Genomic DNA, 21,784 nt, shown 5'->3' with positions numbered 1-21,784 from the left:
AATAAATCATTAGTTTCTTCATTCTTAATTGTGGCATATAAATATGCCCACCAATGTTTTTATATTCTGTGACAGATATGGCAGAAAATTGAAGATGTGGAGTGGAGGCCACAGACCTATTTGGAATTAGAAGGTCTGCCTTGCATATTAATATTTAGTGGAATGGACCCTCAAGGGGAAGCCTTGCCAAGGTAGGAAGGAAATACTGACAAATATTTCCACGATATTTGTTCATTCCCAATGGTTCACAACTTCGTTTTTCTCTGCACCCTTCAAATGGCTGAAAAATCATTCTGTGACCTGCTGTGTCCCATAATCCTTTGCGGGTGCAAAGGCGGGTGAAATTTGAGTGACAGGATGATTTTTGATAGTTTCTATATCAAAAAAGTGGAACATTTGTGGTGTAGTAGGATGGTGGTAATGGTTGTGAGGCTGAGCTGTGGGGTGCAGTCTTTCATTTTCATAACATTCCCAATTATTCCTGTTTTATAGATGAGGAAACCAAGACACAAAAAGATCCCACTAACCCTTGATGTAGGTAGGTGCAACTCCCATTAACATCGGTGTTGTGCCTGCTTATGAATTAGTCCAAAGAGGTTAAGTGACATCCCTAGAGTAGAGAGGAAGTAAGTGTCAGAGCCAGGATTAGAACTCTGAAGAATCTGTCTCCTAAATGTATGCCTAATGCATTAGATTATACTGCTTCAAGTAATAATAATGAAACAATACAGTGCTGAATTTACTGAAAGACAGTGACCACTTCATATCATTTTGTTCTATCTCACACATCAGTTAAGTAGGCAATAACAAAATTCCTCATTGATTGTGTTTGCAAAAGAAATAAAGGTGTGGAATACATTAAATTTTCATAGTATCTTTTGGTTTCGTTCCAGATCACTGAGATATTGTGACCTACGTTTAATAAATTCCTCTTGCTTAGTAAGGACAGCTTTGGAGCAAGAGCTTGGCTTGGCAGCATACTTTGTTAGCTCTGAAATCCACATGGAGAAGGTGGTCGTGAATGATGTGTTGGAGAGTGATCCAGAGAAACTAAGCAGTACTGATAATGAAGATGAAGAAATAGTGACAGAAGGTAAATGAACCTGTGTAGTGCCAGTTTTCTTAAAATGTATTCAAACAGCAATTGTGTATTAAATACTAATACCATAAATTTCAGCTAGTGGGATGTACATTAGCCTTTAAGAGTGCAAAGCAAACTGTCAAAAGGAAGGGAACAGTAAATACATGAGTATACAGCGATTAGTAGCACAGGGTGCTGTAAAAGACTGGGAGACATTATTTGAATTTACAGTGGTGGTTTGTGTACTTTTGGAATTAAACTTATCAAATAATGTTAATTGTACTTACTATATATTGTGTCTTACAGCTGAGGAATGCAAAGAATTTTATTAACATTAATTAGTTGAACTTCAGAACCCTTGAAAAGTCATTATTTTACCCATTTTACAGATGGGAGCACTGAAGCACAGAGAGGAAAAGTGATTGCTCAAGGTCACATTGAAGGGACTGCTCAGCTGAATAAGGGTGGCAGAATAGGGGCCAAAATTAACAGAAAGATGTACTGTGACCAGCAGCTTTGAGAGGGGGATGAAATTATATTGTTATCAAAGGAAAAGGTACAGTCTGATCCTGAAGCTGGTTTCGCATCCCATTTTAAGGGTGGTCACCTGGTAGTACTAACATAGGGGCTACTGTGTCACACATCCTCCATGCTGCTGGGATAGCAAAGAAGAGGAGGCATGACTAGCAAAGAGGGAATGGGGCTGAGATACCTCTGCACTATGCCAGCTCTTGGCTGCATTTCTGACTCTCAGAGGCTGTTGCAACTCAGCCAAAGTTAGAACAGCCCTTAGGCTGCTCCACCATAGCCTAGGAAGAATGGCCACACTCAGAACAGCACCTGAATCCAGGCACCTAGATGAGTTTTAAGCCACTTTTGCCCAGCATCCCTTCACTTTATGCACTTTGGCCATAGCCGAGAATTGGTCTTTAGAATTTTAATTCTCCTCCATCCTCCCTCTTATGAAACAGGCTCCACTTCAGAAAAGAGAAGTCCTGTCAAAAGAGAGAGATCACACTCCCATGACTCTGCATCTTCATCTCTCTCTTCAAAAGCTTCAAGTAAGACTTTATGATAATCTTTCTCAAGTGGTATTTAGGATGTAAAAGCAGCAATTCATTTAGCCTGGCAAATGAAGAATAAAAGACACAAATCATTAGGTTTTTGGCAAAACCTGTTTTAATGAACTTGCTAACGATTAAATTAAAAAAAAATCTGAGCTTTCAAGAATCGTACCTCTGAGATCAAAAATAAAGAGATTGCCTCATGCTTGCTCCATGAACGCATAGGCCATTGTACTTATCTCTGAGTGGGGTCACTGTATTATACAATAGTACCATATCAACAGAAATGTTCTTTAATATTTTTATGACAGGTACCAGATGCAGAGCCTCAGCTGGTGCAAATTGTCAGAGCTCCGTTTGAAATCAGTGGACTCATGACAACTCACACCAGCTGAGGACCTGCCTCTGTATTTTCAAAGGACCTTCCTAAATTTTGCCTGAAAAAATGTTCATGAACTTTTTTGGGGGGGGGCACTAGAATGTGTGCTCACAAATTTTAGAGTGTAGAGTGTTTCTTTTAGAAATGTTTGTGTTTTGTCAATACTTTGCCCTGTACATTGAATATGTATTATTTCTTCCTAATCTGAAATTTGTTTAAGAACAGACCATTAAAGTTTTACTTCTGGGGAATTCTGCAACAAAAATATTAAAAATTCTGCACACGATATTTTAAAATTCTGTATAATTTATTTGTCAATATAGTCATGCCAGTTTCAATTATTTTGGTACTTTATTTCAAAATACCTGTCAGAAAGTGTGTTTGTAACCATACAGGCAAAATAAGATTCAGGAAATGTTTCTTGAAAATAGATTCCTTACTAGGCATATTAACACAGAACTTTGAGTCATAATTAATTTAAACTATAGTATAGAAATGTATTTCCCACGCCACTCAGAAACAGTGCAAAGGCTTGGGGGAGTCAGGGGTAATGGAGGAGCTGAGGGAAAGGGAATTAATTTCTGGCAGTCTGGGAGTGAACCTGGAGGGTTGTTGGATGTGAATGGGAGAAGTATGGAAGTTTTTTTTGCAGGGGTGAGGGTGGGGAAAGGGATTGTTAGGGAGTTGGGGACCATCTCCCATGCAGACCCTGGCTGACCCCTAGCCTTTCCCATTCATTCAGGCATATCTGCCCTGTCCCTGTCTTTCCCTGCACCCTGCTTCCCGCAGTCCACATGTGTCCCTACAGCGGCAGCCCACTCCCATTTGGTCCCTGGCTCAGTGCTGTCACCCCACTAGCTCTTGTGCCCCTACCCTAGTCTGTCCCTCCCAATAGCTCTTCTGAACCCCAGGTATGTCGCTGTGAGAAAATCAGCCTCTGCCCTCAACCTCTCTGTGGCTGGCTGTTCTGGCTCATGAGCTGTCTGCCCTCTGTTCTGATGCCACAACAGCCCCTGGTGGGCGAAAGGTGTAATTGCAGTGGCTCCCTGGCAGAATGTTTTACGGTATTCTGTGGCGAGAAAAAACGCTGTGGGGGAACATGAATTTGGCATGTGTGCAGTGGTGCAGAATTCCCCCAGGAGTAAAAGTTTTTGAAGCAATGTCAGGAGGTACTAAAAAATTTAAATTTGTATGATGATTTTTTTTATGGGCAGAGACTAATGGAACAGAACAAAAATGTGCAATATGCATTGTATCATACTTCAGTAAAAATATATAAATGTTTATGTAGAGGGTCACAATTTCATAGAATGTCACAAAACATGTTATGTTGCATTAGCTGTAAAATTAAATGTTCCAAGTTATTTCCAAATAATTATTGTTCACACCACAGCTATGAGTATTCTGACTGTGAATTCTTTTGCCACAAGGCACAGTTGCCATTACAAATGGAAAAGCACCAAAAGGTTTGGATAAGCCCCCCCCTGAACATTTTTACTTTTTGACATGTATACTGTTCTTCAAAGTCAGGTTGCTGATCTCTTCTGCGCTGCCCTAGGATGACACTTGTGGCTTTGTTGGCCTGAATCTGTTTGCTAAAGAAAATCTCTTTGGCCAGTTCTTGCACGTGGATATGGGTCTTTGGCATGTTGTCACAGTAGTACTAAGTCCAAAATGTATTCACATTGTTGGTGACATTTTTATCGTTGTTATTCTGATATTGGTTGCTTTGGAGTATGCAGTTGGGCTGTCTCTTCCTGTTTCATGGTGACAAAGCAGGTGAGCATCCCTCATATGTGTTTGTGGAAAAATAGAAAGTCAAGAAAGGAACCACAGTATGTAACTATTGCACATCACTTTTGGATCTCCCAGAAACTATGGAGTTCACACTTAGCAGGTCCCCCATAGCTAGTCATGACAGAGGGTGTTGTGGAGTAGGGTCTGGTGTAAGGGAGCATGATCTGTGAATTTTATTGTGAACACTCCCCAACTTTGTTGATCCATGTCTCATGGAGATTGCATCTATCTTTGATAGGCATAATCTGTGGAGTTCCTGCATGATGTCATAGGCATCTAGGCAGTGGGTTTATGGGAACTCTGGTTTTGGAGTGTGAATTGTATAACAGCTTTCTTGGAAATTGGTGCATGCCCTGAATTAGATGGTTGAAGTCTACTTGACTTTATGAGATTGTTTGTTTATATCAGTGCTGACAATCATTTTTTTCTTTTCTTTTTTTTTTGTTGCTTGCGGGGAGAGTCCAATAAGTGCTATGGAGATCAGTGCCTCAGCAAACTGGCTATTTTGAAAGGCTGATCTGAGAACTGCTGATCATTTGCATCTCCCTTTTGAAATCTTTGAGAGTTGCAGGTGCTCAGCAACTCTTAGAATCAGGGCCTCACCTTCCAGGATGCTGATAAGTGTAATGTTAATGGGATTCCGGTAGAACATTTAGGATCAAAATCATGCCTACATTAAAACTGTTATAGTTGTATGTATGGTGGGGGAAATAACCTGTGACAAATAAATTTAAAAAAAAATTTTTTAAACATTTCTCGAAGAAATGGAAAATTTAACAACCATAAGGCTCAGTGCTGAAATTAGTGGGAACTTTGCCATGGATTTTAGTATTCCAAATTCGCATGGGCTTATTCACACAAATACTCCCATTAGTTTCAATAAGGCTACCTGTGTGAGTTAGGTGAACACAATTTGGCCCAACAGGAGCAGGCCTGGACTCACAGCTTTTGATGTCTGCATTATATCTTGTTTACTGTGGTTTGACAATGAAAAGTGTAATAGAAATGTTGTGGTTCAAGGTAGTTGCTGAAGAATCACATTACCTCATGTTGAAATACAGATTTTGTTTTTAGGTGCAGCATTCTGCATGGAATCATCTCCTCCTTTAGCAACACCAGGAGACATAGCAAAGTCACCCCACCTAGTCCTAAGCAGCAGTACTGAAGAGAACACACAGAACTGTGAAAGGCAAAGGCAGAAGGTAGAAAAGGGGGCGCAAACAGTGATCAGCAAGCACTTGCCAGTTGCAGCTGAACAGCTGGATTCAAAACAGAACATAAAAAGTGCCCAAATTTCCATCAACTCATCATCATCACCTTTCTCCTCTTCTTCCTCTTCCTCTGCACCTACTCACAACTCCTTCATCATGCAGACATCTCAGTGCTCCATGACTAAAGCATCAAAACAGCCCCCCATTGTTTTCCTGCCTAAGCTGGTGTATGACATTATTACTTCTACTGACAGCAGCGGACTTCCCAAGTCCTCTTCCCTCTTGCCTTATCATTCTGTGATGTGGGCGAGTTCTTTCCGCCCTGTCATGAGTAAAATGATGACCTGCACGGAACAGTCTCTATACTATCGCCAGTGGACAGTTCCCAAGCCAATCCATATGGACTACAATAATAGAAATGAGGGCAGAATGGACACCTTTCACCCAAGGAGGCTGCTGCTGAGTGGGCCACCTCAGGTGTGTAATAAGAATAGGGTATTATTATTGTTTTATTTTGATTAATTTTGTCTTCATCTCATTAAGCGCTAGGTTAATGAGATTATTATTCATACCTAATTGATTTTTTTCACTGGTGAAAAATAACCTCTCTTCTATGTTTTTATTACTGTATCCACCTTAGTTAAATAATCTTCCTCTCCTCACTGTTAACTTGAGGCAAGGACAATTAAGTTGTAGTGATATCTTTTTTTGTTGTCAATCTTTATACAATTAGTGTTGTGTTTTAAGGAAATGATGGTCTTTTTTTCTTTGAAAATACATTTTACACACCGCGCTATCCCTTGCAGCTTGTTACAGACTAATAGGAGTTACATTTTAAATAAAGTTTGAATAGCCACACAGGGTCTATTTCTTATGGTCAAGCTGATTAGGGTGTGAAGTTGGCAGATTCAGCCACTTCCATCATGGTTTGCAGAGAAATAGAAGTTGTTGCAAATACAAGAGGGACTGATCCACTTCAACAGAGACAGCTGAACTTCTGGCCCAAGTTTTCAAATGACTTTGTAAGGACACTTGGAAGTAGGTAAAGACCTCAGGGAGCCTTTTTCCTCTTAAGTGCCTGAAAAATATTTAGCATGAGCATGGTGTCTCTTCAATTCAATGCACATACTAGATACTAAATGTTCTGATGTTCCACTGAAGTTTTATGCAACATGCCAGGCATGGGGGAAACACCACAGCCGCAGAGAGAATATTGCATACAGCCCTCAGAAATTAGAAATAAATCCAAACTAAGGCAAAGACTTAGATTTCCAGTTTTTGTAACATTCACCCACTGACTAAAACCGGAGAAAGCCAGAGTTCAATCTTCCACTCACTCTTCTGTACGTGTGTATTGCAGAGGTCTCAGTACAGAAAAGACCACATTCTGCTCCCAGTTTAATAAGTGCAATGCATTGAAATAGATGGTGTCACACTGGGGTAAGTAAGAGTACAAATTGACTCTATCTATTTGCGTATGTAGGCACTTGCAAGTGCTGCTATAAATGTATAGAGGGTATCAGATAGATCACTGAAGAACATCTCTTCACTGCTCTCCATCTCCATGATCAAAACTCTCAGTGTTTGCTGTGGATTAAGATATAAGTGTTCAAAAGAGATGAATGTGTGGTAAACACAGACAAGGTGAAAACTGATATATTGTGCAACAGATAGCTAGTATGTTTCCACATCCAAGAAAAACATACATTGATGTAATTTTGGTTGGAATTTTGCATGCCTAAAAATCAAGAAGTTCAAAGTTATGGTTCCCAAAGCTACAATAAGGGTACAAAATAACCCATATGTAGTAGTTCATATTACTATGGCATTAATTTGGCCGTACGATAACTGATTTCTGCCCACAGACGTATGCTTGTGGTTCTCAACAAAGTCAATGGGAGTCCTGTATTCATCTGAGGACAGAACTTGGTCCTTAACATACATATGCTATGTGTCATTGGCCAAGTATATGCAGAAAATATAGTCTGCTTATTTATTCATTTGTCTGCTTCTTGGGGCAGGAGTGCAAGCCTGATTTTGAGGGATTAAGTGGTACATAGGACTCAGGTTGACCCTCAGCACAGAGGTGAATTTCACCTCAGAAGAACACTGTCTGTTCTACAACTCCATCTCTTCTCTGACTGTCTCCAGAACAAAGGTTCTGACCTACAATTTCCAATTGAATTTAATGAGAGTTGGATCAGGTCCTAAAAATATTCTCAATGCATGTATTTATTGCATACTCACCAGTTCTTCCTGATTACACACCTGTTTCATACTGAATGTTTTATGGAGGAAATCAGGAATTAAATGTTTCATTTTATTAAATGTTTCATTTTTAGGGGTATATTCTCATTTTAGTATGTTGGGGAACATGGCTGGGCTGCTTAGCTCCATTTAATGTCTAAACCCCAAACATATTAAAGGGAATATATTCTAAAAAACCCCAAAACAGTTAAAGTATGTTGGTTGTTTTGGGCTTAATGTACGGTAGTATGTTGTCTATTCTAATGGAAAGGTGAAAGAAAACATATAGCAAATGTGAGCTCCTGTCTCACTTTAGAAATAAAGAGTTTTCTTTCCAGAAGTGTGTTCCGCTCATGGGCTTGTTTCATAACCATTGCACTATATGTGGAGTTATGCTACCTACTGCATTAAGAGGAATCAGTAGAAGATTTTGGCACCATAATGTCTTGTCTGAGCTCTTCAGAGACAAATCCAAACTAAGTCAAAGACTTAGATTTCCAGTTTTTGTAACATTAACCCACTGACTAAAACCACAGAAAGCCAGAGTTCATACTAGCCGATAGAGATCAGCTATTAGACATGCCATTCTAAGCGTATCCTTTCAGACACTAGAAAGTTGTTATCTTATCATACAACATAAAAAGACAATTTAAGAAAAATTAAGCACTCTAGTGAACCAAAACTATAAGTATCACTGCCGAAATGTTTAGCATTCAGGAATTCTCCTCCTTCCCCTCATATACATAACACGTCCACGGTTGACTAAAATGTCTTCTATATGGTTACTTTCCAGTCAAGGTATGTACGCCCCTAGCACTATGTATGAAGCTCCGATCTCCACTGCGGCCTTTGGGTGATACCACAATACCAATAATAAACTAATGATAAAAACTGCATGTAAGGACATCAACCAGTGGTCTGAATACATACACAGGAATAAAAGGGGCAAAAGAGACTTGCCATTAGCTAACTCCAATACTTATTTTTCTCAGCAGCCTTTTATTTTGCTTCTTTTGAATGAAATATGGGGAGAAATTCTCTCACCCTATCTGGCGAACCCAAATCCTTAGTGAATGCAGGATGCCTCTGCATTTCTTAGCGTTACTGCCTTATATCCAGAAAGACAAATCTAAGCATAAAAGGAAGGAGAGAAGGTGCTTCAAGTTCCAAACCTACTAAATATGAAACACTCACCCCATTCTATGGAACCACTGGACCATTACTTTTAAAAGGTCTCCAGAGTACTATTCCTGACACTTCCTACTGGTTTCTAAGAAGTCTTGTTTCCTACCCATCACCCACCTTAGATTCTCAGCCTTTGGCACTCAGAAAACTCACTGAAGTTTTGTTTCATTAATACATCCTTTTGCACCATTTTTTTAGCTCTGAGGTAAGAAGACCCTCTAGCATGTGGTCCTGAAGGCTGCATGCTTCTATGACATGCCACAGTCAGACCTTAGTATGGATTCTTCCCAAGGTCTGTGGTTGGTGACCTGCACCTCTAGATTGTCCTTATTCAATTTTATCTTTGCCCCAAAGGGTTTTCAACAAGCTATTTATAGTCTTTTGATTCCACTTGAATGCATTCTTGGATAGCATTCTGGGTTGGACGGTCTCAAGATTTATTTGTAGGTTAATAGCATAAAGTCTTGTGTAAATTGGAAATTATATACGCTGACTGCCTTTCAGATCCCCTGGGAATGGTTTTGGAAATTAATGAGGGAAAGAAGTCAACTTGCCCTAGAAATTTTATTTATCTTCATGTCCATTGTCAAGAGTTCCTTTCATGTGAAAGGAGTTGGTAGACTCATACCATTTTTCAGTAGACAAGTGTCCACATTAAGAAACCCACTGAAACAATTATCTTTCTTGTTAGGAGTCTTAGCAGAGGGCAAAGAGTGATAAAGCATGGAGATAGTATTGCTGCTTCATCCCTGGGGTGAGCTCTCTAGAACAATATTAAGACACTGTTTGGGCAGTATGGATAAATATGCACGGCTGTGAAAAAGTTTACCAGTTCTGTGGATATAAATTCATCATCCAGGGTGCTCAAATTTAATACCATCCATGACCACCAAATTCACTGAAATTTGGGGTGTTGTGTTTTTTTGAAGAGATAAGTTTCTTTTATGTTCCCAAATTACATGCAAGAGGTTTGGTGCTATTGCTGGGTTTCTTTGCTGTGTTTTTGTACCCTGAAAACAGCACTTTCTATAAGTGTGGAAGCAGTCTAAGTCCTGTGAATGACTCTCTGAGATACAGGGTTCTCAGATGCTTTTGTTGTGTGAACCACAGCCTAAAAGAAAGGTTTCAGAGTAGCAGCCATGTTAGTCTGTATTCGCAAAAAGAAAAGGAGTACTTGTGGCACCTTAGGGACTAACAAATTTATTTGAGCATAAGCTTTCGGAATGCATCCGATGAAGTGAGCTGTAGCTCACGAAAGCTTATGCTCAAATAAATTTGTTAGCCTAAAGGAAAGATTGTCTTCAGGGCAACCTCCCATCCATGACATCTTACACCACCTGCCCTACCACCCACAGATAACATCTCAGATTTCTAGAGCTTGTTGCTCACGTGCAAAAATAATATTAGGAAAGTATTTAATGTATCTATTGTTAGATGTCTTTTAGTGCAACGTAACAGGTGGAAACAAGAAGAGCCAGCACCATCTGTGGACCATCAGCGTGTTTTCTGTGAACCACAAGTGTTTCACAGACCACAATTTGAGAACCACTCCTGTGGTCTGTTCAGAACTCTCTCACCTGGAAACTGGATTAGAAAAAATTATAGAAGTGTTTTTTCCATTTGCCATATTTTTTCAAATGTGAAGATTTGGAAGCACATTTTTAGTAGTAGAGATGATAAGAAAGTGGTCAATCAGATGGCTTGTACCACAGGAGTTGGTATCTGAGAGCCATTCCTGTCAATCATCCTGCTGTGCAGTGTCTGAAACCAGTGGAAAAAGGGGAGCCCTTTATGGTACATGTTATAACAGCACTTTGAATGTCTCTTCTACAAATCAACATGGTAGCGCTTAAACCATTTTGCTGACTGGAATCTCACCCTCTGATTGCTGGACAGAAGGACCACCTGCTTTCAGTTTACCATAGATATCCATGGAAAGAATAATATCCTGGCTAAGATCTCAGGACTGCCTTTCCCCTTAAGCAGGTATTGTACTTTATAAATGTGTCTCTTTAGTACACAGAAATTGAATCCTCCCACCATTGAGCATCTTGTAAGGAAAACCTCAACTCAGATTCATTCCTAAATGTTGTCATCATAAGTAGTAAATACTGTCACATGGCATTCTGATTAAAAGGTTGGAATATAAATGTATCCCTAGTTTTTCATGCCCCAAATCATGGCAAATGTTAAGCAGAAATCAGACTAGTGAACGATTGCTGGTGCCACACATCTCAGTTTTCATAAATGATCTAAAAGCTTGAGATTTTTGCTTCTTCCCTTCTTGAGCCTTTTTCTTCCAAGACCTTGTCTGTTCTGTCTGCATCAGACTGCACTCCTCCTACTTTGTGTAGACAGAAAAAGAAACAGAGTGAGTGTTCTACATCAAGGTGGATAAAAGATTGCCTGGAACCCAAAACATCTCATCTAACAAGGCACTGGGCACTGCCACATTTTGGCAGTTATTGATAGTTATACAATACCTCTGCTTTCTTGTCGGCAAAGTTACCCCATCTGGTATTTTATTTACTTAGATTGATAGGGAGGCTAGATGTAAAAACTAAAGGTATCAGCAACAAGTGTTGCGGGCAGCTCCATTTACTGAGAAGGTCATGTTGCAAATCCATTCGCTCTAAAATTTTGCTTTCGGGAGCTGACAGTTGCCTTAATGAATGGAAAGCTGTTTTCCTGTTAAGGAAGTTTGTGTTCTATCAAAAGGAACTTGGTAACGAGATCTTGCCTATTTCAGCTATGAGGGGCATACATCGGAGCTACAGAGTCACCTTACTACAGTCAAACTGTCTATAAAATTATTCTCAAACTGGGACTCTGTCAAATTCACCCAATTTTGACAGATTACTGATGATCTTAATGGAAATCCAAGTGTCACTTCAGATGAAATGAAAGCTCTGATAAAGACACGCAGAAGTAATCCCAAACATGGGAGACGATGTAGGTACTATACTCTTCTGGAACTAAGCACAATCAATTATACATTTGCATGAAATATTAGATGAGGGATCATTTCCAAGATATGAAATTTTTGTTTAGTTGATTCACAAATAATTGGACCCAGGTAGTCACTATAATATAACTATTACTTTCAGCTGTAGGGTCCTGATCTAAAACTCACTGAAGTCAATAAAAAAATTCCCATTGAATTCAATGGCCTTTGGATCAGTTCCTAGGTTAACAACTGAGAGTTCTGAGAGAAATCTGATTTAGTAGGAAGTGCTGGTACCAGTTTGCTGTTTGTCATCTTTAAAGAGAACAAATGTTACTTTTGTCTTGTTTCAGCTTCAAAGCCTCCTTCTTTCAAATGTAAAGTGAAATGAACGTTTATTCCATAAACTGTTTAAAATAATACAACTCTCATTAGACTCAATCCTACATTTCTGACATTCCTCAAATCTCCAGTATAGTTGTTTCACGGCAACTGGATTCTTGGGTACATCAGGAAAGCAGGATCCGCACTGCTGTCAGTTTATTGTCAGGCCTCATGAAATAAACTGTACAGTTTCAATAGAAGCAGGATCAGGATTATAATTAATTTCTTAGCCTGAGCACTGAAGAGGCAACTCTTTATGATTATCAAGTTGTCTTCAGTGTAATTTTTAATGTTGAATTACAAAGAAAGAAGGCAAAGTGCAAATAGAATTTGTAAAAGCTGCTCTATCCCTGCAAGATGGACATTTCTTCCTGAATTAATGTCAAGGGCCCAGTGTTTGTCAATCACCGTGTTTAGGTGCTTGCTTGCTTGCTTATTTATTCATTTATTTATTTAAGTAACATTGTGTCCAGTAAAGTTCACATGCAAGATGATAGGACAATTCATTGTTTAAACTATCTGCTGCCTGAGAGTAATTGGCCCATCCCTTTGTAAAATCAGGTGCAAAAGTAAATTGTACAAAAGCACAGCAATGCATGTCTGCATAGTGGAGAGACGAACTATATCTTCTCTGGTTTGGGTTAAAAAAAAATAAAAGGGTTAGATCTCTGAAATAATTTAAATAACAGATCACATAAGCACAGGGAAAATAACCGTTTTTAGCCTGGGAGGTGAAATACTACATTATTTTGCATATCATATCTAATTGAAAAGAGAAACTACGAGGGTATGATGCACTCTGTCCTATGGACCTGTTTCAACTCATTCTTCAGTATAGAAAGTTGCCTCAATATGTCAATCAATGAATGCACAGGCTTGGAAGGGATGAGGTAAAGCTTTAGTGTTATTGTGCTTTTCCCTGGCAGATTTTCATGTAATGTACTTGTTTGGTTTATTAAAAATGTGTTTTCCTGCCCATTGTAGGGAGTATAGTTCAGGGGAGAGAAGTTGCTTGTGGTGAGTTTTTTTTTTTTATTTGTATGCCTATATCCCGAAGGTATTACGTAAGGTATATTTTGAATGTTAATTTCCTGCATAAAAGTTGCATTACTGTGTAAGATGAGTCATTAATTATCCCACATAAACTTGTGAATGTACAGGAATAGGAATGTACATGCAAGAGAACTTAAGAGTTGGACTTTGACCTACTTTTAAATTAGATTACAGTAGTCATTCCAATTCCAAGTTTCCAAATAATGAAAGAATGGCATTCATGATAAACATCTGTTTAGTTTCTGATTTATGTTTGTTACAGATAGGAAAAACGGGAGCCTATCTTCAGTTCCTCAGTATCTTGTCCAGAATGCTGATTAGACTGACGGAAGTGGATGTTTATGATGAGGAGGAAATCAATATTAGTAAGTTGTTGATGAAGAGACATTTGCTTCTGGGGATTTTTTTATATCACATTGTTAATTGGACCAATTGTTGATGAGTTTATCATGTGCTTTTCACCTTCACGTTGTAGTTTATTTACATTACTGCAATCCATTTAAAGTTCTTAAATTAAGTAGTTAAGGATTTTAACTTCTAATTTGGAATCCTGTAATTAGCTAATTTCTCTCTATTTAGAGCTCACTCCTTCTCTTAGCACATCTCTGTTTTTCTTAGAAAGTTGGCAGCAGCATTTATGTATGTTAAAAATAGTTCATCTCATGCTGAGAAACAATATACTGACTTTAAGCCTTGAATGATTATTTTTTGGTCAAATGCAAAAAAGGAGGTTAGTTGGAAACGTTGACAGATTTATAACCATCAGCAATACTGTCACTATATTATCCATTTTAGGTAAACAAGACATCATATGAATGAGAAAAGCACATACATACATTCCTGCTTTCCAGTAGTTGATCCTATTCTCAATTTCCAGTTTTTTCAGCATATTCCTCATTCCCCTCTTTCTCCAGATGTAATTCTAGACGTCTCCGAGGCTCTGCTATTTACTTTGATCAGTCACTTTCTACAGTGGTTTATTTGATGTTTTTTTTACTCTGGGGGGTAAAATTCTCCCCTGTGCAGAGAAGCAGTACAAAAGCTTTTGCCTCACGTAAGTCTCATTTAAATTCTTGTTTTGAGTGCTTACATAGAATCGAAGAGGATCATACATTGTATGCTGGCTAGCCCCCTGCATGGGGAAGAATTTCATCCTGTGTGAATAGCTCTGCTTGAGTTTCCTATTCCCTTCTAGTTTCCAAGCAGCAGATCCTCAGCTGGTGTAAATGATTATAGCTCCAGTCACTTCTGTGGAACTATGACAGTGCAACAGCTTAGGGTCTGCTCCCAAACACCTTGGAGTCCTTACTAGTGCAGGAGAGTACAAACCAAATTCCCTTAACTGAAAACTCCATCTCCAAAGTGTATTGAAGTCAGCGGAGAGACACCTGCTGACTGGTCCATTTTACCAGTAAAATCCTTGCTGTGGTGCTTTTATTATCTCTGCATATATGATTCCAGATGGCTTCTGACAGGTGCTTTTGCTCTGTTTTGGCAGAATTGCATTGAGAGGTGAGGAATGTTGAGTAATTGATCAGGTGTTCACTAGTTTTTCTGCGGAAAACAGCTTCACAGATATTGTTGCCTTAAAATAGTAAAAGAAATAATAGTACAATAATAATAATTAATAACCTCCTAAACTATATGAATAGCATAGACTTGCTCTAGGTTGGGGTATCTTTCTATGCAATCATCTGAACCTTTCAGTTGATTTCACACATCTCTTAAAAAAAGCATTCTGTAAAACTGGAGACATCATTCAATTTATTGTAAACTGCATGTTTTGGGTTTGGTATTTTTACTATTCTAGAACTCCAAGAAGAATCAGATCAATGTTATCACCAGCCAGGAGACATGTGGCCTGATTTGGAGACATTTAAGAAGATACCTTTTGACTACACTATTCATGATCCGAAATATGAAGATGCAAGTCTGATTTGTACAAGGCTTCAGAATATGAACAGTGACGGTCAGAATTTAAAATATAACAGAGAGAGATGCATGTATTTATTTATTTATTTGCACCCACTATAGACAGTATGGATGGAATCCTGGCCCTATTGAAGCAAATGGCAAGTCTCCCCGTGATTCCAATGGGGCCAGGATTTCGTCGATATGTAATTACAATTTACAGAGCTATATTGTTTATAGTTTTAACATGAGGTTTGAATTGAAAAAGGATTAAAAGTTTGCCAGATAAGGAACAACACATAAGGATGAGCAGTGTGAGTGTTTTGTGGTATGGAAGTTATGTAGCCTTTCACTAGTAAGGCCCTGATCTTATAAGCATGTATGTATCTGAGTAAATTTACTCACTTGAGTTGTCCCATTATGTTTCAATAAGACTACACATGTGTGCAAGGCTGGTTCTAGGAGTGGGCAAGCAGGGCAGTTGCCCGGGCACCAACTTCTGGGGTGCCAAACTGGTGTGGCGCTCGGCTCGTTTTTTCCCTCTACTCCTGATTGGCCGGCTTTTTTTTTTTTTTTTTTGGTTGTTCCACTGCTAGGGGAGTGGGCCCAAAAACATGTTCTGCCCTGGCTAAGGTTAGGATTGGACTGTGGGCCACCAGTTTGAATGTGGTCCAGTGAAGTAGTGATCCATTTGATGGCTGCTTAGTGGGCTGTGTGGAACAAGGTGGTGTCTCAGTTCAGGACCCAATAGATGAAAGTCTACTTCACAGTGTCACTGGACACACTCCTCATTTGGTTCTGACATCAATCACATGATAGCGACTGCCTGTCCTGGCAAACCTGAGCTGGATTGAAAGCTGTGAGTGAGAGGTGAAAGGTTCTCTCTTATTTTTATTGAATTGACAGGCTTTCCTATCGGCCCAACCCACATAACAACTGTGGATTGTACATGCTTGTGCTAATTAATTTACCTCCCTGACACCTGTGTGGTAATTTCATTGTCCCCATGTTGCTGATGTGGAGCTGAGGCACAGAGGGCCAGATTTTCAAAGATAATTTTATGCCCAAAGATGCAGATAGGCACCGAGTGGGATTTACAAAAGTGCTTAAGTGGGCTAGCCACCGGACTCCGACTGACATTTTTACATCTCACAAGGTATCTATATGCATCTGTACATGTCTTAACACCTTTGTAAATCTGCCCCAGAGATATTAGCACCAACATTTCCAAAAATGGCCTTTGATTTTTAGGTGCCTCTATTTTGAGGCACGTTGGGCCTGAGTTTCAGCTGGAGCTGTGGGTGCTCAGCACAGTTTGGGCATCTAAAAACTAGAGCACTTGAAGGTGACTTGCCCAGAGTCTCACAATAAGTGTGTGACAGTGCCAGAAACAGAACCCAAGCCCCAGTCCATTGCATTAACCACAAGAGTGTCCTTCCACTTGATATCCCATTACTAATCCCGCCCATCATCCAGTCCCTGAACAGTTACATGCTAGAACATGTTCTTAAAAATGTCACATAAAAGAAATAAGTTGCAGAGCACATTTTAAACTGTTCTCTGTGAAAGCGGAGATGGTGTCTTCCTCTCTGTTTTTTCTGTGCCCAGCACAAGTCAGCATACAGCAAATAGTAGTCATAATAATAATAATAATTTTGCTTTACCTGCACCTCTGCGTTATTATAAATGAGCACAAACTACCATGACTTAAATCTAGTTATTTTCTCTCCCCTTCGATACACACCTAATAAAATCTTCTACGCTCAGGCTGAATATCTATTTTGTTTGGTGTTACCACTGTCCCTGCAGGCTTATGACGATTACATGAGCAGTTTATTCACCACAGGGGGATATAATAGGCCCTAGAATATACTTAAAATGAATACAGTCCATTTTTTAAAATTTACAGACAGATCAATGGGCAGAAAACAGGAGGACATGTATATGCGCCGTCAGACAACTCGAATGAGATTATCTAAGTACGCAGCATACAATACATACCATCACTGTGAACAGTGCCATCAATATATGGGCTTCAATCCCAGGTATCAGGTAAGTCGTGCCTAATTTGTATTTAGGATAATAAATCTGTAGCGGATCTGTAAATTACTTTAAAATACTGTAAAATGCTTTCTAGTATCAGTACTGGTACCCAAGCTGCATATTTGCTCTATAAGCATTTCCATAGAGAACTTATGGATCGATTCTGGGCCCTGATACTGCAGTTGGATCTTTGCACTTGCACTGAGCACCAGCGAAGTCAGTGGAGCCCTGCCCAGACACAGGGATCTGCGTGAGGGGATTGGATTGCAGGTTTGGGATCTTTGTCGAGACAAAATGTTTTATCTTAGTGATAATTAATTTTTGATAGTGGCAGCAGTGCAGGACAAAAGCACATTGTGAATATCTTCTGGTATTCTTTGAGTACCCAAATTCATAGCTGGTGGGGTCAGCAAAGGTCATGAAGGTCAACAGTTTCACTCTGTGGACTTTGCACAACTGTTCCTTGGATCATTCCAACTGACCTATGAAAGGCCATAGTCACGATTCTACAGTAACCGCTATAAATGATCATTGATTTGCCAGCAAACCTTCCCCGAGGGTTTATTAACACTTGCTCGGGGGCAGAGCAGTTGCTGAGGGTAGTAAGTTGACTGCTGCAGGGAGCATTTTATACACATCATGTGGACTCTGATTATTCAGACAAACCCTCCAGTTCGCTGCTCATTAGAATGGCCGAAAAAGGCATCAGCGATGCAAGTGCTGCAGCTGTTGTATAGCACATGGCGTTACTGAGGGTGGCCCACAAGCCTTGCCACCTTTGATGAGACAAAGAGCAAATTGATGGCTTCAGGCCAGGAATCTGGGTAAATTGTTTGTTTAGTGAATATGTTGGGCTTGAGCCAAATGTCACTGATTCGTATTAATATGAGTTGTGAGTTAAAAAGTACCCCAGTGCCCTGTGTGGTTTCCTTCTGATTTGGTGCTGACTTAGTGATGTCCATGAACTGTTCTGTGCTCTCTTGGGAAGCCAAGTTAGAATCTAATAATCAGATTTGTCCTTTTGTCCCCCTCAGCTTTATGAGTCCACCCTGCATGCTTTTGCCTTTTCCTATTCCATGCTTGGAGAGGAAATCCAGCTGCATTTTATCATCCCCAAGTCAAAGGAGCACCATTTTGTCTTTAGTCAACCAGGAAGACAGCTGGAAAGCATGAGGTTACCGCTTGTCACAGATAAGGTAGATGGATAATTATATTTATACTCACATATGGGGCATAGACGGGGCTGATCTAAAGATCTGTAAGGTCAGATCATACTTTGGCTTCAGTACTGGTCCTGCTGGCAGGAGATGGTGAGAATGGTTTGGCAGTGAGTTGTTTCCTTCTCCTTGCGTACCCTTGCTGGAGAGGGAGACAAGCTCCAGAAATGGCTTGGAATGCAAGGTCCCAATCAAATACTTGCTTTGCTCATAATTAAGACTATGATTTTGTCATGGATATTTTTAGTAAAAGTCAGGGACAGCTCACGGACAATAAACAAAATCATGGAAGACATGACCTGTCCCTGACTTTTACTAAAAACATCTCTGACAAAATAGGGAGGGAGGAGGATCCAGCACTCTGTCCCCTCTGCAGTGGCTGGGAGCTACAGGGACCCCATTGCCCAGTGGCTGGAAGAGGTCCCCCTGCCGCCCTGTGGGGCTAGAGCTGGACAGGTCCACCCACTGCCCTGCAGGGCTGGGAGTTGTGGGGGGCCCCTTCCAGCGGCAGAGGCTGCCCCCGGCCACTGAGCAGTTCCGGGGTACCTCTGCCACCGCTGCCCATGACCAGGAGCTGCAGGAAGGACCTCACCGCTCACGGCCACTGAGCAGCTCTGGGGTCCCTCTGCCACCGTCCCCGGTGGCTGGGAGCTGCGGTGGCGGAGGGTGGGGGGGCAGCTGCTCACAGCAGCTGAATCACTACAGGAGGGACTCCTGCCAGCGATAGAGGGCAGCTCAGGGGTTGCTGCCACCGGCGGCGAACAGTCAGTTGCAGGAGGACCTGTCACCCACAGCTGCTGGGCAGCTGTGGGAGGGTCCCCCGCCCCACATTGAGGCTGGGTTGCTGCAGGGTCCCTCACTGCTGGCAGCGGCTGGTCAGCTGTGGGGGGTCCCCAATGTCACAGAGGTCGCTGGAAGTCACGGTTTCCATGATTTCCGCAATCTCCATGACATAATCATAGCCTTACTCATAATCAAGGCTGGTCCTTGGCAGACACTGTTTGTGAGCTGGGACTATGACAATTGGAGATTGTTGTGCAGTGGCTCAGAAGATCTCAGGGTTCTGGATAAAGACACTGAAGAGAGGATGGTCTCAGCTTTGAGAATAAAATGTACATGTTTTTGTTTAGCCTATGGCTAAGTAAGAGGAAGCAATTTATCACTGGCTTGCCTGTCCTGTCCTGCATAAGTGGTTCCACCAGATGACATAGGAGAGTTTTGAAAGAATCTCTCTAGTGACTGTGCAGCGACTCATGGTAGCTTCAGGGAAGACAGCTGCAGAGGTTACCAATCTGACAAGTCTGTCTTGTCTCTGATATGAGCCTTTACAATGACCCCTGCAAGCCCTGAACAATCTCTGCTGATTCAATGAGGTATAGTCTTTAGACTACTGGAGCAATTTGTGGAATGGTAGTAGCAGCCGAGATTTTATGGTGCAAAAGGTAAGCTGTCCACAAACAACACTGATTGATCCACACTGCATCCTTCACTTTTGGCAGCTTATGACTAGATAGGTAGGAGCATATTTTTAATATACATCTGCTAGCCTGTAATCAAACTTGAAGTTACGCAACACCTTTTATCTGAGAGAGAGAGTTGTGTTTTTCAGCTTATGAGAATACAAAATTATCCCAATTTACTGTGTGCCACCAGAAGCATCCTCAATTTACTAGTGGTTATTTCATTGGAACTAGGTGTCAAGTCTCCACAGATTCTATTCCCATCCCTGTCTCTGATCTGCCCTGAGACCTTTGGCAAATCACTTAATTTCTCTTTTTTTTTTTCATCTGTAAAAATTATATAATACTTACCTACTTTATAGGGTGTGCTGCTGTAAGACTTAATGCATGTTTGCAAAGCGCTATGAGATCATTGGATGTAGGTCACTATAGCTGTGTGAAGTTTTATCTTAGTCTTTTTCTCATTATTCTTTCACTTCTCTTAATGTTTGATTGCTTTCTGTTCTTCTATTCTTTACTTTCTTTTTCCTTCCTCAGGGCCTATCAAGCCACCGAGGATCCTATATCCCTGGTAGATCAAGATTTAGCAATCCCATCTGGGGCTATATGTATCTATCCCTCCCTTACCAGCCAATCAAGTGATCAAGGCCCTTTTCTTTGTCACTTGACAGAAGTTGTTCTCTTCCAACTCTTATAAAAATTCCAATTTCTCTTTTATTTAGATATTAGGCCAGTTTCTCATCTGGTGTAAATCAGCAAAGCTCCATTGAAGTCACTGACTTATACCATCTGAGGATCTGGCCTTCTTTGTTTAAATAATATTCAGCATAGTACAGAGACTCATCCTTCATTTTTGTATTTACTTTACAGAGTCAGGATTACATAAAAAGCCCCACTTTTACTCCCACAACTGGGCGTCATGAACATGGACTTTTCAACCTGTATCATGCAATGGATGGTGCCAGCCATTTGCATGTTCTAGTTGTCAAGGAGTATGAAATGGCCGTATATAAAAAATACTGGCCGAACCACATCATGCTAGTGCTGCCGAGTATTTTCAACAGTGCTGGAGTAGGTAGGTACTAGGGGGGGAAAAAGAAGGTAAAACACATATGTTATTGCACAGAAACCCTCACCGAGAGGTTTGTCATAAGTGATCTCTTGCAACACAATATATCTCACCATCCATATTGTGCGTCAGAAACCACACCCTCCTTCTTTACTGTGATAGGTGGTTCTCTGTATTGTACCCCACGTAAATGCAAAATCAATTAACACCTGATAAGTCATTCATACTTAACCCTATAATGCTAACATTAGTGAAGTAGACATGTGACTCTGGGGCATTTTCTCAGCAGAAGATCCTTGGCCATGGGACATTTGTCCGTGGGAGGAACTGCAGCATCTCAAGGCAGTGGAACTTGAGCAGGACTCATAGCTGACTACCATAGCCCTAAGTGAGTTTGGTGCTGGCCAGGGATGAGGAGTGGATGTGGTGCCTAATAAGGCACCGATCCTGTGCATTTCTTAGGTAGCGTCTGCCAGAAGAGTTTCTATAGAGCACCCAGAGTCTGCTCTGGTGGGACCCCCAAGGTGGAAAGACAGAGGAAATTATGGCTGTCGTCACTTAGGTGGGTCCATCCCCATGTGCAGTGGCTGGTGCCAGGAGGTGTCAGTGGAGGTAAATCTGTCCCTCGTAGTTTAAAGGCATCACATAAATTCCCACCACAGAAATCAAACTCATCTCATTAGTTTCCTCAGTGGTGTCCCATGTGGCCTTAGCAGCCTGATGCAACACCCACACCTGT

The 21,784-nt window shown here is 40.6% G+C and overlaps 1 protein-coding gene across 7 annotated transcripts in view; it reads left to right on the top strand.

Moving 5' to 3' along the window:
• Positions 1–21,784, top strand: part of GREB1 (growth regulating estrogen receptor binding 1) — a 174,073-nt gene that overhangs the window by 138,316 nt on the left and 13,973 nt on the right. For all 7 annotated transcript variants that reach the window (XM_084623304.1, XM_084623301.1, XM_084623300.1 and 4 more), the window contains exons 19-27: positions 76–191; positions 894–1,093; positions 2,053–2,142; positions 5,396–6,009; positions 13,608–13,710; positions 15,156–15,314; positions 17,166–17,308; positions 18,334–18,495; positions 20,847–21,051. In XM_084623304.1, the coding sequence (XP_084479430.1) occupies positions 76–191; positions 894–1,093; positions 2,053–2,142; positions 5,396–6,009; positions 13,608–13,710; positions 15,156–15,314; positions 17,166–17,308; positions 18,334–18,495; positions 20,847–21,051 (1,792 nt within the window). The remainder of the gene's footprint in view (positions 1–75; positions 192–893; positions 1,094–2,052; positions 2,143–5,395; positions 6,010–13,607; positions 13,711–15,155; positions 15,315–17,165; positions 17,309–18,333; positions 18,496–20,846; positions 21,052–21,784) is intronic.

The sequence above is a fragment of the Lepidochelys olivacea genome (assembly GCF_965140295.1).
Source record: "Lepidochelys olivacea isolate rLepOli2 genome assembly, chromosome: 3".
NCBI lineage: Eukaryota > Metazoa > Chordata > Testudines > Cheloniidae > Lepidochelys > Lepidochelys olivacea.
Note: the sequence above shows the minus strand (reverse complement) of the source record. Positions and strands in the feature narration are given on the sequence as shown.